A 19,587-nucleotide genomic window follows, 5' to 3' on the forward strand; every position below is an offset into this window, starting at 1 on the left:
ATCCTCTCTGGTTCAATTCCAGGTGACTAAATGTTGTGTTCCTTTGTAGACACTGTGATCTGGAAGTTGTAACGTGGAAATGATAAACTGAGGCTGAATGTAACTCTAATTTATTAAAATCATATTTTGAATACACAGACAGACAGAGGTGAGGTTAGTTGACAGGATGAACAGTAGAACAGTGATTATCTCCATTCCTCAGCTCTGCCTCAGTTATTTCTACTTGGTATTTGCCAGCAGAGATGCTGACTTTGGAACAAACTGGAGCTGAACTGGTTTTTCAGCTCGGCTGGTTGGAGGTAGAAAAGCACCCACTATTAGACGCCGTCGAGAGGTTTTAGGTTCATTGAGTGTTTGACGTCCCACCCAGGAAGTTCAGTAGATCAGAGGCGAAGATGCTCTCTGGGGAACTTCTGTCTTCATGTTTCTACACCAGAACCATTTATAAGACAGAAAATAATCAAAGAATATCTGATTTATGTGTAAAAACACTTCAGTTAAAGTCCTGCGTGTAGCTTCAGACCAACACGATATTCCCTCCACATTCACCTCCACTCAGTTTCCACCGGTTACCGTGGAAACCAGACAAGTGTGCTCTGCAGGGCGACTCAGAGGGCTCTTAGCCGGCTTGGGCTTTAATGACAAAAACAGCTGCCAAGACGTGGAATTAACCGATTATCAGCAGATTCTCCTGTCAGGGTGGAGTTTTATACAACTGAGGCTTAAAGTAGAAATTATAGATCTGGACTAAAGTGTTTAAAAATAAAAATCCATCCAGGTGAGCAAACTATAGTCATGCTTGGTTGTTTTTTTTCGGCTTGTAGTAAATAAAAAGTGCAGGAAGAGTTTGGACGTGGCTTTGTTGCATCCGTCTGTCATTCTGACTGGATATCTGGGCTAAAAAATCAGACAAGACATCATTTAATTAGTTAAAATTATATGTATATCTGTGATTTTGTTTCCAGATTGTCAAATAGTTCAGCTAATAAGTGTTAAAACAGCTCAGTTAAAATAAGGACCAAACAATCTGAAGCTAACATGCCAGAAATGCTAATACTCTGACTGAAGGAGCAGAAACTGAGTAAGAATGTGTGTTTTTAAGGTCAGACAGTTTATGTGAAATACTGTATTTATGATATATTTTGCTATATTTTTTCTGTAATTTTAATATATTTTTACTGTATTTTTTCTATATTTTTTAGTGTATTTTTACTGTTTAACTATTTTTTTCTATATTTTAACATATTTTTACTGTTTTTTTCTATATTTTTGCTATATTTTAACTGTATTTTTAACTATATTTTTTCTATATTTTAATATATGTTTTACTGTATTTTACTGTATTTTTTCTGTATTTTTACTGTATTTTTTTTCTATATTTTTACTGTATTTTTACTATATTCTTATGGAAACTGACATCTATTGTAGTTTTAGAGACATTTCGCCTCAACTTTAAGGTCGTTTTTTGTCAGCATTTTAACATAATCTGCCCTCATTATTGCTGTAGTTCCTATCTGGTTCGGGTCCATCCTCACGGTGTTCCTCCTCCTTTCAGAACCTCCAAAGAGCATCCAGACTCCTAAGAGATCCAGACCTGACAGCTCTGGACCTCCTGACCTCTCTGACCTGCAGCCTCTGAGTAAATCAGGAGTAAACGGATCTCAGGGAATGTCTGCAAACGACCTTCAGAGTTCTCCTGAGATCAAAGTGCAGAAATGCTTTGTGTGCGTGTCGGGGATGACCTGCGCCTCCTGCGTGGCCAACATCGAACGGCACCTCTGCAAACACAAGGGTGAGGAGCTTTTACCTGCAGCGTTGGAGCCTTCAGGGTGAACAGAATGAGGGTTACTGATGGAGAAAGTTCTGTTTGACTTGCAGGAATCATCTCCGTTCTGGTGTCTCTGATGGAGTAATACACTGGAAAAAATGCCCCGCTCAAAACAAGAAAAAAAAAAAAGCTTATTTCAAGGAACTTTTACCTTGAAATAAGTGAAAAAATCTGCCAATAGAACAAGTGAAAAATGGCTTGGTAAGATTTCTTGAAATAAGATAGGATATTTAGAATATTGAGATCTCAAAATTAGCTGGGAAAACTTATTTTAAGCTCTATTTTACCAGGATTGTCAAGCTTAGATGTCTTAAAATAAGCCAGACATGCTAAAAAAAGCAGGTTTTCAGTCAAAAATAGATTTTTGCTTTCATGTAACCTCCTAATTTGACATGTTTTAACCCTCCTGCTGTCTTCATTTACCAAAAAAATATTGTTTCTTTGTCTGAAAAAAATCCAAAAATTCAGCAAAAAAAAATTCCCCAAATTTCTGTAAATTTGCAAAAACCTTCAAGAAGAAAATTCCAATAATTCCTTAAAAATTTCCCTTAAAAGTTTTATTCAAAAAATCTCCAAAATTTGGCAAGAAAATTCTTGTAAATATTTTCAAAAAATGAGTAAAAATCTTCCAAAAAGATCCTAAAAATATCTAAAGTGATTCCATATATATCAGTAAAACTTGTAGTAATATTTCCTTTAAGAACATTCACATAAAAATCAACCAAAATCCAGCAAAATTCGCTGGATTTTGGTTTATTTTTATGTGAATGTTCTTAAGAAACATTTTTAACATTTCTTTTTTCCACCAAAAAATGTTCAAAGATTTCCCAAAAATGTTGAAAATGTGGACATCAGAAGTTTCACTGTGAAAATATTTTTTTTTCCACATTTTCAAACTTTAAAACGGGTCAATTTGACTCGCAGGACGACACAAGGGTTAAACTTATTTTGAGTTTTCTTGTAAAATACAACTCAAAACAAGATCATTTCAAGATTGTTTGACTTAAGATATTTAAGATGCATTGTCATGAAACAAGTCCCTCCATCTGCTGAAATGTCTCTTGTTAAGTGAATTTATCTTAAATCAAGTGGGATGAGACATTTTGACTAAAAATAAGACAAGTAGACGTGGTAAGATTTTGAGTTTTTGCAGTGAGTTGTGTCTGATTTGCAGGAATCATCTCTGTTCTGGTGTCTCTGATGGCTGGAAAGGCGGAGGTGAAGTATGATCCAGACGTCCTGGATGCTGCTGCTGTTGCTCGGCTTATCCAGGACCTGGGTTTCGGAGCCAAACTGATAGAAGACGAAGAAGCAACTCGAGGAAAACTGGACCTGGCTGTAAGTCCGTCCTCTCATTCTGCAGGAATTTATATGAATTCCCGTCTGTGTTTAGACCGTTTTCCACCCTCAGATAACCGGCATGACGTGTGCGTCCTGCGTCCACAACATCGAGTCCAAACTCTTCACGACCAAAGGGGTCCTCAGGGCCTCGGTCGCCCTGGCAACCAAAAGAGCTCACATCCAGTTCAACCCAGATTTACTGGGAGCTCGAGACATCATCAAGATCATCCAGGTATTTAAATTATTCACATTTATCTCAGAGTTCCTACAGTTCTTTATGATTGATGTTTCTGCTTCCAGAGTCTCGGATTCGGGGCGAGTCTAGTGAAGGAAGGATTCAGAAACAACCTCGACCACTCCGAAGAAATACGACAGCAAGTACCTCTTTATAAATGGTTTTATTTAAAGCAGCTAACCTTTAAAAAGCACACACTGGTGAATAAAGCAGAGAAACAGTAAGTCATGGAATTAATGATTCCTGTTGGAGATTAGAACCCGACCAGGAGATGGTTTGGATCAAACTAAACACACTTTAGCTGCACCATTCTGCTGAAAATATTTTTTAACTGTAATATAATCCATCCATAATGAAGGAGAGAGAACTCTGAAATGTCCCTTGTACAGGATGACAAACTTAGAATGACAGAAAACATAAAAGGAAAAACCAAAGTGATATTTATTTGATAATTAGTTTTATAAAAATTGAAAATAACTGGAATCAAATCAACACATTGAACAGTTTTCAAAGTGCCCACAACTGGAAACGGTGGCTCTACAGAATATAAGGGGTCCTCGACTTCCATCAGAGTTCTGTTCCTACGGATCGATAGAAGTCGATTTTCTCAAGAAGTCAGAACTCTAGTGAAAATGTAAACAAAGCCGTTACTGCATCACGATATAGATCAGTTTACATGTTAGTACAACTACAGTAACAACAAACAGTCATTAGCTCACACTGAAACACAACTCAGTAGGAAAATACCGGCAAAAATGTAAACGGCAAGTCTGACTGACACTGGGAGCCATGATGAAGTTAGTGAATGTAGCATAGTCCAATGTGGTGGCAAATGTAAACAAGGCTGTCTGATAGCGCCGTGTGGCAACGTATTTGTCCACCCGGCTCGCCAACTAGTTCCACTGAACCAGTTCTGACGTAACAACCAAACGCCGTAAATCAAATACCTCCTGTATACCTATTTAACTATTTGCATTTTAAATGTGTTTCCAGACTCGTCTCCTCTCTGCTCTGTAAAAACTGTCTCTGAATTTTTCAAGACTGCAGCAAGGAATGTAGATTTTTTTTTTTTTTTAAAGAACCTGGTTAGAGCTAGTTATTTATTTTTGAAGAATTTTAAAATGAGACACATAGAATGAAGTGATTTTGGTGAAATATCACGATTTTGTGCTTTTTAAGATCGAACTGTGTCACAGATCAGATCAGAACGTCAAAAACCTGGCAGTTTTTTCTGTTTTTACTGTTTCTCGCTCTGAAAAATGCTAACATTTTTGGAAATTTAAAAAAAACATGACTCTCATTGACTTTAGAAAAGTCAGAAAGAGACAGTGATGTTGCTCTCCTATTAATACATGATGTTCAGAAAGTTCTGAAAACATTTAGACCCAACATACACTGCAGAAAATCACCCCAGATGGGACTCGAACCCACAATCCCTGGCTTAGGGGGCCAGTGCCTTTTCCATTAGGCCACTGGGGCTGCACAGGAGCACTGACTGTTATATTTACAATGTGTCACTAATCCATGTTTTTTTGTGTGCGTGAATACCTGCCTGATCATTAAAACGAGACATAAACACCTGCAGTCAATAGATCAGCAGATCATGTGAGACACAAGAGGAGGATTTGTCTCCGTAAACCAACCTGTCTGCTACCTGTCCAGGTGGAGGAACTCCTTCCTGCTCAGCCTGGTGTTCGGTCTGCCGGTCATGGGTCTGATGATCTACATGATGGTGATGGACAGTCAGCACCAGGAACATGGAGGCTCCATGCCTGAGGACCAGAACCTGCTGCCAGGGCTCTCGCTCCTCAACCTGGCCTTCTTCCTGCTCTGTACACCTGTGCAGGTAAGAGGAGCCTTTAGCTATTCATGGCTCTACTTTACATTAGCCCTCGTGTCGTCCTGTGGGTCAAATTGACCCGTTTTAAAGTTTGAAAATGTGGAAAAAAAAAAAAAATTTTCACAGTGAAACTTCTGATGTCCACATTTTCAACATTTTTGGGAAATCTTTGAACATTTTTTGGTGGGAAAAAAAGAAATGGTCAAAAAAAATGTTTCTTAAGAAAATTGACAAAAAAAAATCAACCAAAATCCAGCAAATTTCACTGGATTTTGGTTGATTTTTTTCTGAATGTTCTTAAAGAAAATTTTAGAAGTTTTACTGATATATATGGAATCACTTTAGATATTTTTAGGATTTTTTTGGAAGATTTTTTGTCATTTTTTGAAAATATTTACAAGAATTTTCTTGCCAAATTTGGGGGATTTTTTAAAAATGAAACTTTTAAGGAAAATGTTAAAGAATTATTGGAATTTTCTTCCTGAAGGTTTTGGAAATTTTCAGAAATTTGGGGATTTTTTTTGCAGAATTTTTGGATTTCTTTCAGACAATGAAACTATATTTTTTGGTGCCTGTAAATGAAGACAACAGGAGGGTTAAACTGTGTGTTTGGTAGGAAGAACTTTAATCATTCACGGCTCTACTTCACATTAATCTCCATGTCTTGGTGTTTGTTTCTGCAGTTCTTCGGTGGAAGGTACTTCTACATCCAGGCCTACCGCTCTCTGAAGCACCGCACCGCCAACATGGACGTCCTGATTGTTCTGGCCACCTCCATCTCCTACATCTACTCCTGCGTGGTCCTGACGGTGGCCATGGCTGAGCAGGCCGCCCAGAGCCCCGTCACCTTCTTCGACACGCCGCCCATGCTGTTCGTCTTCATCGCTTTGGGACGGTGGCTGGAGAACGTCGCAAAGGTAGAACAAATGACGTCTCCTCTGAGGGTTTTACTGCCGTGTTTTTATTTCCTGTTAATGACCTCAGAGGTTTTTATAGGTCAGGAGATGTCAGTGATTTACTGATCATCAAATGGGAACACGATCATAAAAACACAGTGAATATTATCCTGAAAACAGAGAAACAAAAATGAATTTACTTACACATATACTCTGAAAAGGCCTAGTCAGAAATGTCCTCTGTGCAGAATGACAGAAATCACAAATAACGATCAACCATAAGATGAATTCCTTTGATTATTTATTTAAAATACAAAAACTTAAAATCAGCAGAAGATTTTTCCTAAAATATTTCACTACTTCCATTTCAGCAAAAAAATGTCCCAAATTTCTAAAAATTTGCAAAATCTTCAGGAAGAAAATTCTAAAAAGTCCTTAAAAATTGTCCTTAACATTTTTTTTTTAAATCCCCAAATTTGGCAAGAAAAAAACTGTAAATATTTTTAAAAATGAATAAAAATCTTCCAGATAAAATCCTAAAAATATCTAAAGTGATATTACCTAAAGTGATACATATTTTTCAGTAAAAGTTGCAATATTTTCTTTAAGAACATTCTGAAAAAAATCAACCAAAATCCAGCGAACTTTTGAACGGTAGTGTATATTTTTAGACAATTTCTGCTATATTTTGCTATGTTTTTACTTTATTTTTATTGTATTTTTACTATATTTTTACTGTATTTTTCTTATATTTTTATTGTATTTTATTATATTTTTATTGTATTTGCCTATATTTTTACTGTATTTTTATTATATTTTTATTGTATTTTTATGATATATTTACTGTGTTTTTACTATATTTTTACCCTATTTTTACTGTATTTTAAAATACATTTTTACTGTATTTTTACTATATTTTTACCCTAATTTTACTGTATTTTTAAGATTTTTTATTGCATTTTTACTGTGTTTTTACTCTATTTTTACTATGTCTTTATTTTTACTGTATTTTTTACAATGTTTTTACTATAGGCCATTGTATTATCCATTAGGGCTCCAACCTGCTGTTGAAACAGTCAAAAAATAAAGTTATTACTACAGATCCTTCAGCAAACACACGTGAAATCAGCAGAAATCAGTGTACTGAGCTGTTTCTCTGTTTTCAGGGTAAAACCTCTGAAGCTTTGGCTAAGCTGATGTCTCTGCAGGCGACCGATGCCACCGTGGTCACTCTGGGACCCGACCACTCCGTCATCAGGTCAGACTCACCAGATAAACACCAGTGTTATAAAAAGCTCTGCAGCTCCACGTGAAGCTCTGCTGTGTTTCTAGTGAGGAGCAGGTGGAGGTGGAACTGGTCCAGAGGGGCGACATCGTGAAGGTCGCACCCGGAGGGAAGTTCCCCGTAGACGGGAAGGTGGTGGAAGGAAGTTCCATGGCAGATGAGTCTCTGATCACAGGTAGAGCTGCTATCAGCTGCATCCAGATGTTTTAAAGGTTTAATCTGGATCAGTATGAGCTGCTTTTGTTTTACTTTCCAGGATCCAACTTATTTTTATCGTCCAACACCGGATTAGATCAGCCTGGTCTCGTACAGACTTTATTCTATCTTCTGTTCTCAAAAATTGGCCAAAAATAAATCTTTTTTTAAAACCACATTCTGTAAATCACAAATATTTGTCCTCCTTCACAAAATTGAGAAGCCATGACTGACTTATTTGTCAGAAAAGTTAAAGAAAGATGATTTTTTGTTTACCAAAGGTACAAAATAAGCTACAAACATAAAAAACAAGCAAACCAGGGATATTATCATCTGGATTTTAATAGAAAGTTGAGTTTAATTGAATAAAACAGGCTGGTGGTACATTTTTATTGTTGTTGTGGCCTGAAGAGGTTCATTTTCATTTCAGCTTGTCTTTATTTTATGTATTTATTTTATGTAAATGATAACTGAACACGAGCTCACATAAAAACTTGACTTTTATTCACACAAATCTGAACAGAAAAGTCAATAGAAAATCAGATTTTTTCATTCAGAGTTTCATCTCAAACCTGCTGCTTCTTCCTCTGTGAAAAGCAGAATCTTTTTCAGGTTTGTAATTTCTCCTCCTTCCTGTCGGTCAGGTGAGCCGATGCCGGTCAGTAAGAAGGCCGGTAGTTTGGTGATCGCCGGATCCATCAATGCTCACGGATCTCTGCTGGTGGAGGCCACGCATGTTGGAGCTGAAACTACCCTGTCTCAGATCGTCAAACTGGTGGAAGAGGCTCAGACCTCAAAGGTAGGAGGCAGTTTAGAGGTTATTTTCTTTCACATCTTCACTCACTTGTACTCTGAGCTGTAAATATTCAATGTGAGAAGACGTGAAAACAAATGAAAACATCACGAAAACAGTCGTACTTGTGTTTTAATATTGAATATATTCAACATTCAAACATCTCAATAAGTTTGAGACCAAAATGACACCATAAATGAATAAAAGCAAGTTATTTCTTTGGTATAAATCGAGGGTTTTTGTCCTCTCAGGCTCCCATCCAGCAGTTTGCAGACAGACTCAGCGGATTCTTCGTTCCCTTCATCGTCTTCATCTCTCTGCTGACGCTGGTCGCCTGGATGCTCATCGGCTTCGTCAACTTCGACATTGTGAAGGAGAACTTCCCAGTACGTTGGATCACACTAAATATACAGAGACTGTTTAGGGATGGAGAATATCAATGAAGAGGAAAATACAACTTAGAAATGAACAAAATCCATACGAATAGAAAAATATTCTGTATTTCATTCTGTGGGGTAAAACTCTGGAACAGTTTGGGTCAGGAGATAAAACAAAACATAAAGATGATGTTTTCACAGGATACAGGATTAAGTAGGATGTGATAATCTCTGTTAATAATTATTTGTATCTTTAATGATTTGTTTTCTCCATTCATTTATGTGTATTATTAGTTGGGTCTCTTCTTTCTGTTGTGTTTTGCTGCTGTTAGGTACTTTTGTATGAATGTGATTGGACAAATTGGTTTATATTTATTAGAAATTATGTTCACTATTAGTATTATTTTTAGGGTCTGAGCACCAAAAGTGTGTCGGACCGTCTTGAAACCCACGGCTTTCTTCCTTTTGTTTTTTCCTCCCTTTTTTGAATCACACTTGAAAACTTGTGAAAACTTCCACACAAATCAGGACCGGTGAAAAATGTAATATTTTATGGAAATGGCATAGATGTAAGCTGAAATGGCTCCATAGAGTCACCTGGAACATTTCAAACAGGCTCTATGACCAGGACGTGTCACCTACATCTATGAGATTTGGTACGCATATGGGACTCATGAAGACGAACAAAAATGTAATTGAGACCCATGCCTAAAACACAACAGGAAGTCGGCCATTTTGAATTATGTGACCAATTTTTGACGATTTTGGAGCAATTTTTGCACATTTTCAAAAGCTATAAACTCAAACAGGGTAACCCTGACAGAGCTGAAATTTGTCCAGGACGTACAGCATCAAAAATTACAAAAATGCTCTGGAAAAGTCTGAGGGCGTGGAAATGGCGGCTGGTGGAATTTCGTCAAAGCATTCGACCACCTGGTGGACATGCTTGGACTCACTGACCAGAGGGGATGCGAGGACCCAATCAATGCTGCTTGCAGCTTTAATTTTTATGATTATAATTCTTTATAAATGTTAGTATTCTGAAGAAGAAGGAAGAACAGATTTACAATCATCTGTGTGAGGAGAAGGTTTGGGATTAGATCAGCTTCCACTTCTTCAAACTCCTTTTTGAGAAACGTATTCATCATCTTTTCTTGTTATTTTCCTTTTTTTTATGTTGAAATGTTCAAAATAAACTTTCAAAAATCAAATCAAGAATCACCCAGATGTTTTCATACGTGAACAGAAGCAGCTTGAATGAAGTTCTGACGTTCTCCTGGCAGGGCTACAACCCCAACATCTCCAAGGCCGAGGTCATCGTCCGCTTCGCCTTCCAGGCCTCCATCACCGTCCTGTCCATCGCCTGCCCCTGTTCTCTGGGCCTGGCCACCCCCACGGCCGTCATGGTGGGAACCGGGGTCGGAGCTCAGAACGGGATCCTGATCAAAGGAGGACCACCGCTGGAGATGGCTCATCAGGTATGTCTGAGCAGCTTATAAACGTCCTAAACTTTAGATCATCAGATTCCTCCTGATCCACCACCTCCAGAAGGTTGTTTTACACACTGAAATCTGAGGCTATTTGAACAACAATAACTGAGGAACTATTACAGATTAAAGCTTGAAATTTTCACAGTCATTGATTCAGAATCTGCAATACTGGACAAATAATCAGATAATCTCTGAGTGTGGGTGAGTTGAAATAAAAAACAAAAATAGACACTGTCGTATGAAGTTCCATCTTTGAGCACAAATTAACAAAGAAAATATACAGTGAAATTACAGTAAAAATACTGTAAAAATATAGTAAAAATACAGTAAAAATATATGAAAAATAAAATATAGTAGAAATACAGTAAAAATACAGCGATATTTGAACCACATGTAGCCTCATGTCACAATAATACAAAGCTAAACATAGAATAGTTTTTAACACTAAACAACTAACAAAAATGAAAAAATTGGTCAACTTTCATAACTGATTCAGCATGTATAATGAATCGTAGCTCTAAAACAAAAATATTGGTAGAAAGTCGAGCAGAGTTCTGGTGTTTAAAATGGTTCTTTTTGATTTTTTAGAGAAAATTATGGGCTTATTTTTTATTTTCAGACCCTACTTTGAAAGCTAGATAAACAGAGTGGAGTGATGGGCAGCTTTTTAAAAAACACATCAAGCTAAATTTACACAAATATTTTTACAAATAACTATTTTTGTCTCAACGCAGAATGGAGAGAAAAATAAACTATACTGAATCTATAAATTAACTGCAACACGGCTCAAATGCAGTTGGAAGATACATTCTTCATGGTGAAACATCTTTCTACAGTTGCAGAAGCTTGTAAATGATGTAAAAATGATCTATTTTGTGCAGTATTTTGATAACATCTGTGTTCAGTGAAGCTTCTCCTCCAGTCAAAACAACAAAGTGAAAGAAAAACAGTTCCTCTGACTGTTTTAATGATGACCTAAACAGTTCCTGTAATGAGCAGGTATGTGGGACAACAACATACCTGCTTCAGGATGCAAACTGATCCTCGCTAATCTTCTCACTGATGCCCCATCAAAGACACAGTAGTCTGATAGAAACTGCTGCTTTATTCTAATCCTTCCAGTTGGACTTTAACGTCCACTCTGTCTGTTCTAACTAACTAGTGACACCTAGTGGTAGCAGGTGGTACTGCCTGAATCAGTCTAAAAACTGTCCTCAGATCCGTGTGGTGATGTTTGATAAGACCGGTACCATTACAAACGGCGTTCCTCGGGTCACTCGGGTCCTGGTTCTGTGGGAGATGGCCCGGATGCCACTGAGGAAGATCCTGGCGGTGGTCGGCACGGCGGAGGCCAGCAGTGAACACCCGCTGGGCCTGGCGGTAGCCAAACACTGCAAAGAGGTGAGAGGCTTGTTTCTGTCCTGTTTCCTGCTCTGTAGAGCTTCAGCAGTGAATAAAGCAGTGTATGTCCAACAGGAGCTGGGCTCTGAGGTGCTGGGATACTGCCAGGACTTCCAGGCCGTTCCCGGCTGTGGGATCAGCTGCCGGGTTTCCAGCGTTGAACATCTGCTGCTGCAACAAAGCCAGGAACAGTTCCTGCTGCCCGGAGCCACCACCGATGAAAGCTGCCTGCTGCCTGATGGGGAGGTCGCCTCTGCAGGTCGGAGCCAACACTAAAATAACATTTCTGCTGCTGATGTGTACATGGATTATATCAGTCAGTCCTCCCACCTCCCACCAAAATGACGTACAACAACCACAATGTGATGCCAAATGAACTCATAAAGACATAAAGTGACCAAAGTATCGCACAAAACAACCACAAAATGATGAAAAACAGCCAAACTGGGACGTAAAAGACATACAATGACCAAAATGTCGGACAAAGACCACAAAATGACATAAAACAACCAAAATAAGACGCCAAATGAACTCACAAAGACATAAAGTGACCAAAGTACGACCCAAAACAACCAGAAAATGAGGAAAAACAACCAAACTGGAACGTGAAAAGATTTTACATCAGGGATGGCAGCTGAATTTAAATCAGTTACAGTCTGATTTAATTTTAAACACAATTTTAGAACTTTCTCCTTAACTGTCGTAAACAAATTTGTGATCTTAACCTCCCTGGTGTTCTATTTTCACCAAATGAGCCCAGACTCTGCGCGAGATTCAGTTTAATAAAGAAAATCTGAGCTCCAAGCACCTTAACTGACTTTATTATGCTCTTTTAACTCATTTGGAGTGGACCAATACAATCCATTTCACATCAAATCCTGGCCAGTATGGGGAATGAACCCATGACCTCGGCATTATTAGCACCACACTCTGACCAGCTGAGCTAACTGGCCTGGTTAGGAAGTGATTTTTGACCAGATTTGTTCAACACTTAAACTGAATCTGGTTTTAAAAAAGACACACCATCAGCTAAACCATGGCTTGTGGGTCAGAGCCTCAGGCATGTATCCACTGTTATCACCAGATTCAGTTTAATTTTTGAACAAATTTGGTCAGAAGTAGCTTCCAAATCAGGCCGGTTAGCTCAGCTGGTCAGAGTGTGGTGCTAATAATGCCAAGGTCATGGGTTCAATCCCCATACCGGCCACAGTTTGACAAGATGATTCTTTGACAACACGGTCTGGGTGTTGAACTCATAACTGTGGCATTATTAACACCATGCTCTGACCTACTGAGCTCACTGGTCTGTTGTTTCTTTGACCAGATTTGCTCAAAAATGACACTGAATCTCCAACGGAAAATGTCCAAATTGTTGTTGGATTGAAAAAACAACCACTATTCTGTTAGCATCACTCTCTGAGCTGCCTGTTCTAAGAGTGATTGAGGCTTGACATTTCTTCCTGAATTCATCCAGGCACCATTATCAGAGTTACTGTACTTAAGTTTTACATAAATTAACTCTGGTCAGTGGTCGGGATTCAACCCTGTACCTTAGAGTTATTAGTTTTAGAGTTCTTAGACCAAATATTTTGTAAGATAAACTGAATCTGGTTGAAAAAAAGTGGCCTCATTAGTGAGAAAATGAATAAACATCCATGATCTTTTTAGACTGTCAGACTGAAACCTGGCCAGTATGGGGTCTGAACCCAAGACTGTAAACAAATCTTCCAAAATGAAACTAAATCTGGTTACAATCCAAGAAAAAAAACAGTAATTAATAGAAAGGAAACATTTGTCTAATTAGACCAGCACTCCCATATGTCTGTTATTTAATGATGGTTAAAGTCATTTTTTGGTGGTTTATGGCCAGTATGGGGATTGAACCCACGACCTTGGCGTTATTAGCACCATGCTCTGACCTGCTGAGCTAACCGGCCTGATTTTTGGGAGTTTTTTGACCAAATTTGTTCATAAATGTCACTGAATCTATAAAAATAAAATGAGCAGATTGATGAGGGATTGAACAACTCTGATCTGACTGTATGCAGGGTGAACTCATGACTTTACTACTCTGTGCTAATGGAGTTTTTAGATCAAATCTTTCTAGAATTCACTTTATCTGTTACAAAGAAAGGCTCAGGTGACTATTTAGTTGACTGTTTTCTCATATTACTACATAATATAATAGTATAGGAGCTTTAAATTGATTATTTAAGAATGCCAAAGGAGTTTTCATCACTGAAAAAGCTTAAACTAGTTAGTCATCTTTTATCCTTTTCTGAGTTCTATTTAAACACCTTATAATTGAAACTCCTGGACGTGACGACAATGATTAAAGTCTGCTGAATGAGGTGTTTTTATCATATTTGTAGAGACAAGAATTTAGCTTATCTCGTACAGAAACACTGGATGGCATCTCTTCATCTCAGATTAAATATTTTTCACGTCTATGAATCTAAAATGTCATGTTTCTGCATGCAGATGAAGGTGTTTTGCTTCAAAGTTCGCTCAGTTACAGCTGATCTAATTATTTTTATGACTTCCAGCTGAGGCAGCGCCATACTCGGTCCTGATCGGGAACAGGGAGTGGATGAGGAGGAACGGCCACCACATCGGAGCAGACGTGGACGCTGCCATGTCGAGTCATGAAACCAAAGGACAGACGGCCATTCTGGTGGCGATAGACGGTGAGGACAAAACAACCTTCAACGGTCTTTGATGCTGCTATTAACACCACACTCTATCTGAACTAACTGCACCATCTTTACGGAGTTTTTAGATCAAACCTTTCCAGAATTAAACTGAATCTGGTACAAAAAACAGGCTGATAAGTGAGAAATGGACCAACATATAGTATGTCATTGAGACAGTATGTTGTCATTTCTTGCTGATGCTTGGCCAGTATGGGGGTTGAACCCACGACCTTGGCGTTATTAGCACCACGCTCTGACCAGCTGAGCTAACCGGCCTGATTTTTGATGTGTTTTTGGACCAGATTTGTTCAAAAACTCAACCAGGTCATAAAAATGGGCACATTGGTAAGCGATTGAACAAACTACCTTATTATCAATATAAAAGTCAGTTCTTCTAGTCACCCAGCCTCTTTGTGATCATCCTAAAACATCCAGTAAACCTGTGTTCTGTGTTTTCTGCAGGTGTTTTGTGCGCCATGTTTGCCATCGCTGACACGGTGAAAGCAGAGTCGGCGTTAGCGGTGCACACGCTCAATAGCATGGGCATCGAGGTGGTGATGATCACAGGAGACAACAGGCGCACGGCCAAAGCCATCGCAGCTCAGGTAGAACTCACACATTTATACCTGAAGACACCTGAGGACATCTGTACAATGAACTGAGGGCTTTTGTTTGGCTGCAGGTGGGCATCAGGAAGGTGTTCGCTGAGGTTCTGCCATCACACAAAGTGGCCAAAGTCCAGGAGCTGCAGGAGCGAGGCCTTCGAGTGGCCATGGTGGGGGACGGCGTCAACGACTCGCCCGCCCTCGCACGGGCCGACGTCGGCATCGCCATCGGCACAGGAACCGACGTGGCCACCGAGGCGGCACACATCGTCCTGATCCGGGTCGGTGGCTGAGAGAGAGTAGGGCAGGGGATTCAAAGTCATCTTAGTTCAGGTTCCACATTCAGCCCAGTTTGATCTCAAGTAGGTCGGAGCAGCAAAATCACAGCATAATAACCTTTAAATAACCACAACCCCTATTTTAATCACAGCTGTCTGGAACTGAATGATGTAGTATTTTACTTCATGATCAAAATGACAAAAGTCAGACAAAAAAAAAAACAAAAACAAGACAAATTATTCTAAAAACGAGGCAAAAAAACGACAAAAGTGAGGAAAAATTATAACATATGAGGCAAACGACACGAAACAAAACAAAAAAGAGACAAAAAATTCAACAATAAAGTTACAGAGCAACAAAGAAATGGACAAACAACACAAGCGAGACAAAAAAACACAAAACAACAAAAACGACACAAAATACAAAAGCAAGAAAAAATGACAAAAAAGGAAACAAAAAAAACATGACACAAGCGACATAAAAAAGACAATTACAGATAAAAAACAACAAAAGCATCAAAATGAAAAAAAATGAGACAAATGACACGAAACAAAACAAAAAAGAGCCAATAATTGACAAAAAAGTTACAAAGCAACAAAAAATTGGCAAAAGACAAAAATGCAACAAAAGAATTACATAAATGACACAAATGAGACAAAAAATGACAAAAGCAAGAAACAAAACAACAAAAAAGTAGACAAACAACAGAAGCAAGACAAACACAAAATGACAAAAATGATGCACAAAACAGCAAATAAAGCAAAACACAAAATGACAAAAATAAGACAAGAAACACAAGCAAGACAAAAAGGAAACAAAGTGCCAAAAGCATGAGACAAACGACATAAAAAAGACAAAAACAGACAAAAAAACAACAAAAGCAAGACAAAAAAAGTGACAAAGCGACAAAAAAATGGACAAATGACACAAACGAGATAAAAAATGGCAAAAATGTGAAACAAAATGACAAGCGACACACAAAACAACGAATAAAACAAAACACAAAATGACAAAAATGAGACAAAAAAGCGAGACAAAAAGGAAACAAAATGACAAAAACATGAGACAAACGACGTCAGGCAAAAAAACAACAAAAACAAGACAAAATATCACAAAAACGAGACACAAAACGACAAAAGAACAATGAAAATTCTAGTATTTTACTTTATGATCTAAACAATTTGTCATGGTCTAGAAATTATTTTAAATTTATAGTTTTACTAATTTACAATCTGCAGTTAATGTCTTCTCTGTAATTTTTACACTTTGAGGACCGGATTGGACCCTCTGGAGGACCGCTTTTGGACCCTCTGGGGGCCGGTTTTGGCCCGCGGGCCACACGTTGGACACCCCTGATGTAGAGTCTCGGTGGCGTCTTTAAACTCTCTGACCTGAAGGTTTCTCTCTCCAGAACGACCTGCTGGACGTGGTGGCCAGCATCGAGCTGTCCAAGAAGACGGTGCACCGGATCCGGATCAACTTCGTCTTCGCCCTCATCTACAACCTGGTGGGAATCCCAGTGGCTGCAGGTGAGACCTGACAGGACTCCAAACCACCTGGAGTCTGGAATCTGAAAAGTCCCACATGGTGAAAACACATTTTAATGGGTTTTATGTCTCTAAATAAGTTTAGGTGTAAATTAAAGCTGAGAGAATGAAGTCATTTTTCCAGCTGGAGAAGTTTTATTGACTTTTAAGTTCCAGCTGAGGAACCAATAGTCCTTCAGCTCTGAAACGCTCCGCCCCCTCACTGCTTCCAGGTGAACCAATCAGAACGAGCACCTGCTTCATTTACTCTCTGGAGCTGCTTCTGCTAAACTCTCAAGTGTCTGAGCCACATTCTGCCAGACTGAACACCAGAGGTTTCATTGTCCACCAGCATCTGAGGACCTGAACACTGAGTTACTGTTGGTATTATTGATGCTAATGTCCCCATAGCAGCAGGAAAGTCCTCAGTGTTAGCGCACTGTGAGGCTAATGTGGCTGACATTAGCTTTGATGGTTGGAGGCGCAATAGTAGGAGTAGTAAAAATTAGAAAGTTCAACCATGTTGGCAGGTTGATGATTGGTTTTTTTGTTAAAATGTAAATACAGCTGTAAGAAGGACAGCCAAGGTAAACGCTTCATAATTCACTTCAGATGTTTTTAGCAAACATAGTTCATAGAAATTACTAGCAGACACTGCAAGTACTAACATTCTTTTTAAAACATCATGATGAAGGCTTTAGCAGAGTCCTGGCCAGTATGGGGAATGAACCCATGACCTTGGCGTTATTAGTACCACGCTCTGACCAGCTGAGCTAACCAGCCTGAGTTTTTAACCAAACCTGTAGAAAACAGGACAGCTCAGCACATGTCTGATAAAACATGAGCACCATCAGACTATGACTGCTGCTGATCTGATCCTCTGTTGTTTTGAATGAATGAATTAAACTCTGCTGGTTTCAGGAGTGTTCATGCCGGTGGGTCTGGTTCTGCAGCCCTGGATGGCTTCAGCTGCGATGGCTGCTTCCTCTGTTTCAGTGGTTCTGTCCTCTTTACTGCTCAGAATGTGAGTCTGTATACATTTAAATTATTATCATCATGGTGTTTACAGTTATACTATTATTCACTCGGTATTATCATCATGGTCTGAGTCCTTCATCTGGCTAGTAGTTCACCTGGTTCACATTTTCAATTTTCCAAAACAGACTAATCTAAAATGGCACAAGGAGAAATACATTTAATGTGTTAGAAGATTATTAGATTAACTACTAGAGCTGTGTGACGTTACATTCTGGAGTTTACTTCTACAGAAAAAACAACTGTTATCAACAGAAAATAGACTTTTTTAATAGTCAACAAGTAAATACTTTCTATGTGTGTGATTTTATGAATTATCTGTAATTTAATAAAACAGGAAAATCTGTAAAAATTATTTGTTTAAAATTTTTTAACCATTTTTTAATCTGTATTATACATGATTTTCTTTTTAAATAACTGCAAATATCTGTAAAATAACACATTTTTGCTCATTTAAATGCAGCAAAACATGGTCTAATTTTATACCCAAACATTTATTATGAGGACATTATTTACAGTTTTGTTCTGATTTTTTATATATATTTATAACATTTTTTTCTGTCATTTTATAAAATGTTATAATTTAGTTTTATTAAAACTGAAACAAATCTGTAAAATAATTTTTTGGTGCCATTTTCAATCATTAAAATTGATAATTTTTCTCTAAAGTAACAGCAAATATCTGTGAAATAATACTTTAGCTGATTTAAATAGAGTGAAAATAGAGTAACTTTACAGTCAAAAACTGGGAAAAAAAAAACTATTTACAAAAATCAGATTTTTGATGCTGACATTATCAACAGTTGGGCCTGTTTTTAACATGTAAACTAATATATTTTATATGATTTTAGAGATTTTGTCTTTACTATGAGGAAAAAAAAGGAAAATCTGTAAAATAACAGCAACAAAATAAAAAAATATATAGTTAAACAAGATTTTATTTCAAAGTGTAGTTTACGTGGGGAAAACCCATTTGTACATTTTTTAAAGAATACACATTAAAGTCGAATAATCTAATAATCTGATCCAGATGTGAACTCCAGATGTGAAATAATCCAGATGTGAAATAATCCCGATGTGGACTGAATCCAGATGTGAAATAAATCCAGATGTAAAATGAATCCAGATGTGGACTGAATCCAGATGTGAAATAAATCCAGATGTAAAATGAATCCAGATGTGGACTGAATCCAGATGTGAAGTAAATCTAGATGTGAGTTAAATCCAGATGTGTCCTCCAGGTACAGGAAAACCTCGGTGGAGCTCTACGAGCTTCGAGCTCGAGGCCAGATGAGGAGCCTCCGGTCATCTCAGATCAGCACACATCTGGGTCGGGACGGTCGGCGCCGCAGCCCGGCTCTGCCCGGATCCTCCAGGGACCAGCATCCGGGCCCCGGGGCCCCTCAGGGCCCGTCCAGTCTGGGGACCGGAGACCAGGACCAGGACCGCTACTCTCTGCTGGAGGCCGGAGAGGAGCTCCAGTAAAGGGAAGAGACGATCAGCTGTTCTCATGTTTAGATGTGTTTTATGTAAATAGACTCGTTTTACTCAGACTTTAACCTTCTGGACCTTTTATGTACTCCTCTCTGTGGACTCAGACTCTGGACTCAGAAAAGCTGTGAAGACGGACAGAGAACTCAGAAATGTCTTTTTTAAAGTTTATTTTAGCTGAACAAAATGACTCAGTTTTACCAAGTAAAACTTAAACCATGCTCCAAAATTACCGAACAAAAATGACTCAAACTAGTAAAACTAAACCTAAAACTGT

At 38.3% G+C, this 19,587-nt stretch overlaps 1 protein-coding gene and 6 non-coding genes across 9 annotated transcripts in view; 2 read left to right on the plus strand and 5 right to left on the minus strand.

The window, feature by feature from the left end:
- atp7b (ATPase copper transporting beta) overlaps positions 1-19,587 on the plus strand; it is a 31,003-nt gene extending 11,416 nt beyond the window's left edge. For all 3 annotated transcript variants that reach the window (XM_023269640.3, XM_023269641.3, XM_055008646.1), the window contains exons 3-21: positions 1,556-1,792; positions 3,003-3,166; positions 3,240-3,401; positions 3,470-3,543; positions 5,067-5,250; positions 5,928-6,161; positions 7,307-7,398; positions 7,473-7,600; positions 8,265-8,419; positions 8,665-8,799; positions 10,074-10,268; positions 11,499-11,681; positions 11,757-11,940; positions 14,228-14,368; positions 14,837-14,979; positions 15,057-15,260; positions 16,670-16,787; positions 17,706-17,808; positions 19,061-19,587. In XM_023269640.3, the coding sequence (XP_023125408.2) occupies positions 1,556-1,792; positions 3,003-3,166; positions 3,240-3,401; positions 3,470-3,543; positions 5,067-5,250; positions 5,928-6,161; positions 7,307-7,398; positions 7,473-7,600; positions 8,265-8,419; positions 8,665-8,799; positions 10,074-10,268; positions 11,499-11,681; positions 11,757-11,940; positions 14,228-14,368; positions 14,837-14,979; positions 15,057-15,260; positions 16,670-16,787; positions 17,706-17,808; positions 19,061-19,304 (3,080 nt within the window). In that variant the 3' untranslated portion in view covers positions 19,305-19,587. The remainder of the gene's footprint in view (positions 1-1,555; positions 1,793-3,002; positions 3,167-3,239; positions 3,402-3,469; positions 3,544-5,066; positions 5,251-5,927; positions 6,162-7,306; positions 7,399-7,472; positions 7,601-8,264; positions 8,420-8,664; positions 8,800-10,073; positions 10,269-11,498; positions 11,682-11,756; positions 11,941-14,227; positions 14,369-14,836; positions 14,980-15,056; positions 15,261-16,669; positions 16,788-17,705; positions 17,809-19,060) is intronic.
- Positions 4,811-4,883, minus strand: trnar-ccu (transfer RNA arginine (anticodon CCU)). The gene has a single exon. It is a non-coding gene; the product is annotated as a tRNA-Arg (tRNA).
- Positions 12,561-12,634, minus strand: trnai-aau (transfer RNA isoleucine (anticodon AAU)). The gene has a single exon. It is a non-coding gene; the product is annotated as a tRNA-Ile (tRNA).
- trnai-aau (transfer RNA isoleucine (anticodon AAU)) lies at positions 12,815-12,888 on the plus strand. Its single transcript has one exon. It is a non-coding gene; the product is annotated as a tRNA-Ile (tRNA).
- On the minus strand, positions 13,545-13,618 carry trnai-aau (transfer RNA isoleucine (anticodon AAU)). Its single transcript has one exon. It is a non-coding gene; the product is annotated as a tRNA-Ile (tRNA).
- trnai-aau (transfer RNA isoleucine (anticodon AAU)) lies at positions 14,577-14,650 on the minus strand. Its single transcript has one exon. It is a non-coding gene; the product is annotated as a tRNA-Ile (tRNA).
- trnai-aau (transfer RNA isoleucine (anticodon AAU)) lies at positions 17,494-17,567 on the minus strand. The gene has a single exon. It is a non-coding gene; the product is annotated as a tRNA-Ile (tRNA).

This window comes from Amphiprion ocellaris, chromosome 24 (assembly GCF_022539595.1).
Source record: "Amphiprion ocellaris isolate individual 3 ecotype Okinawa chromosome 24, ASM2253959v1, whole genome shotgun sequence".
Classification (NCBI taxonomy): domain Eukaryota; kingdom Metazoa; phylum Chordata; class Actinopteri; family Pomacentridae; genus Amphiprion; species Amphiprion ocellaris.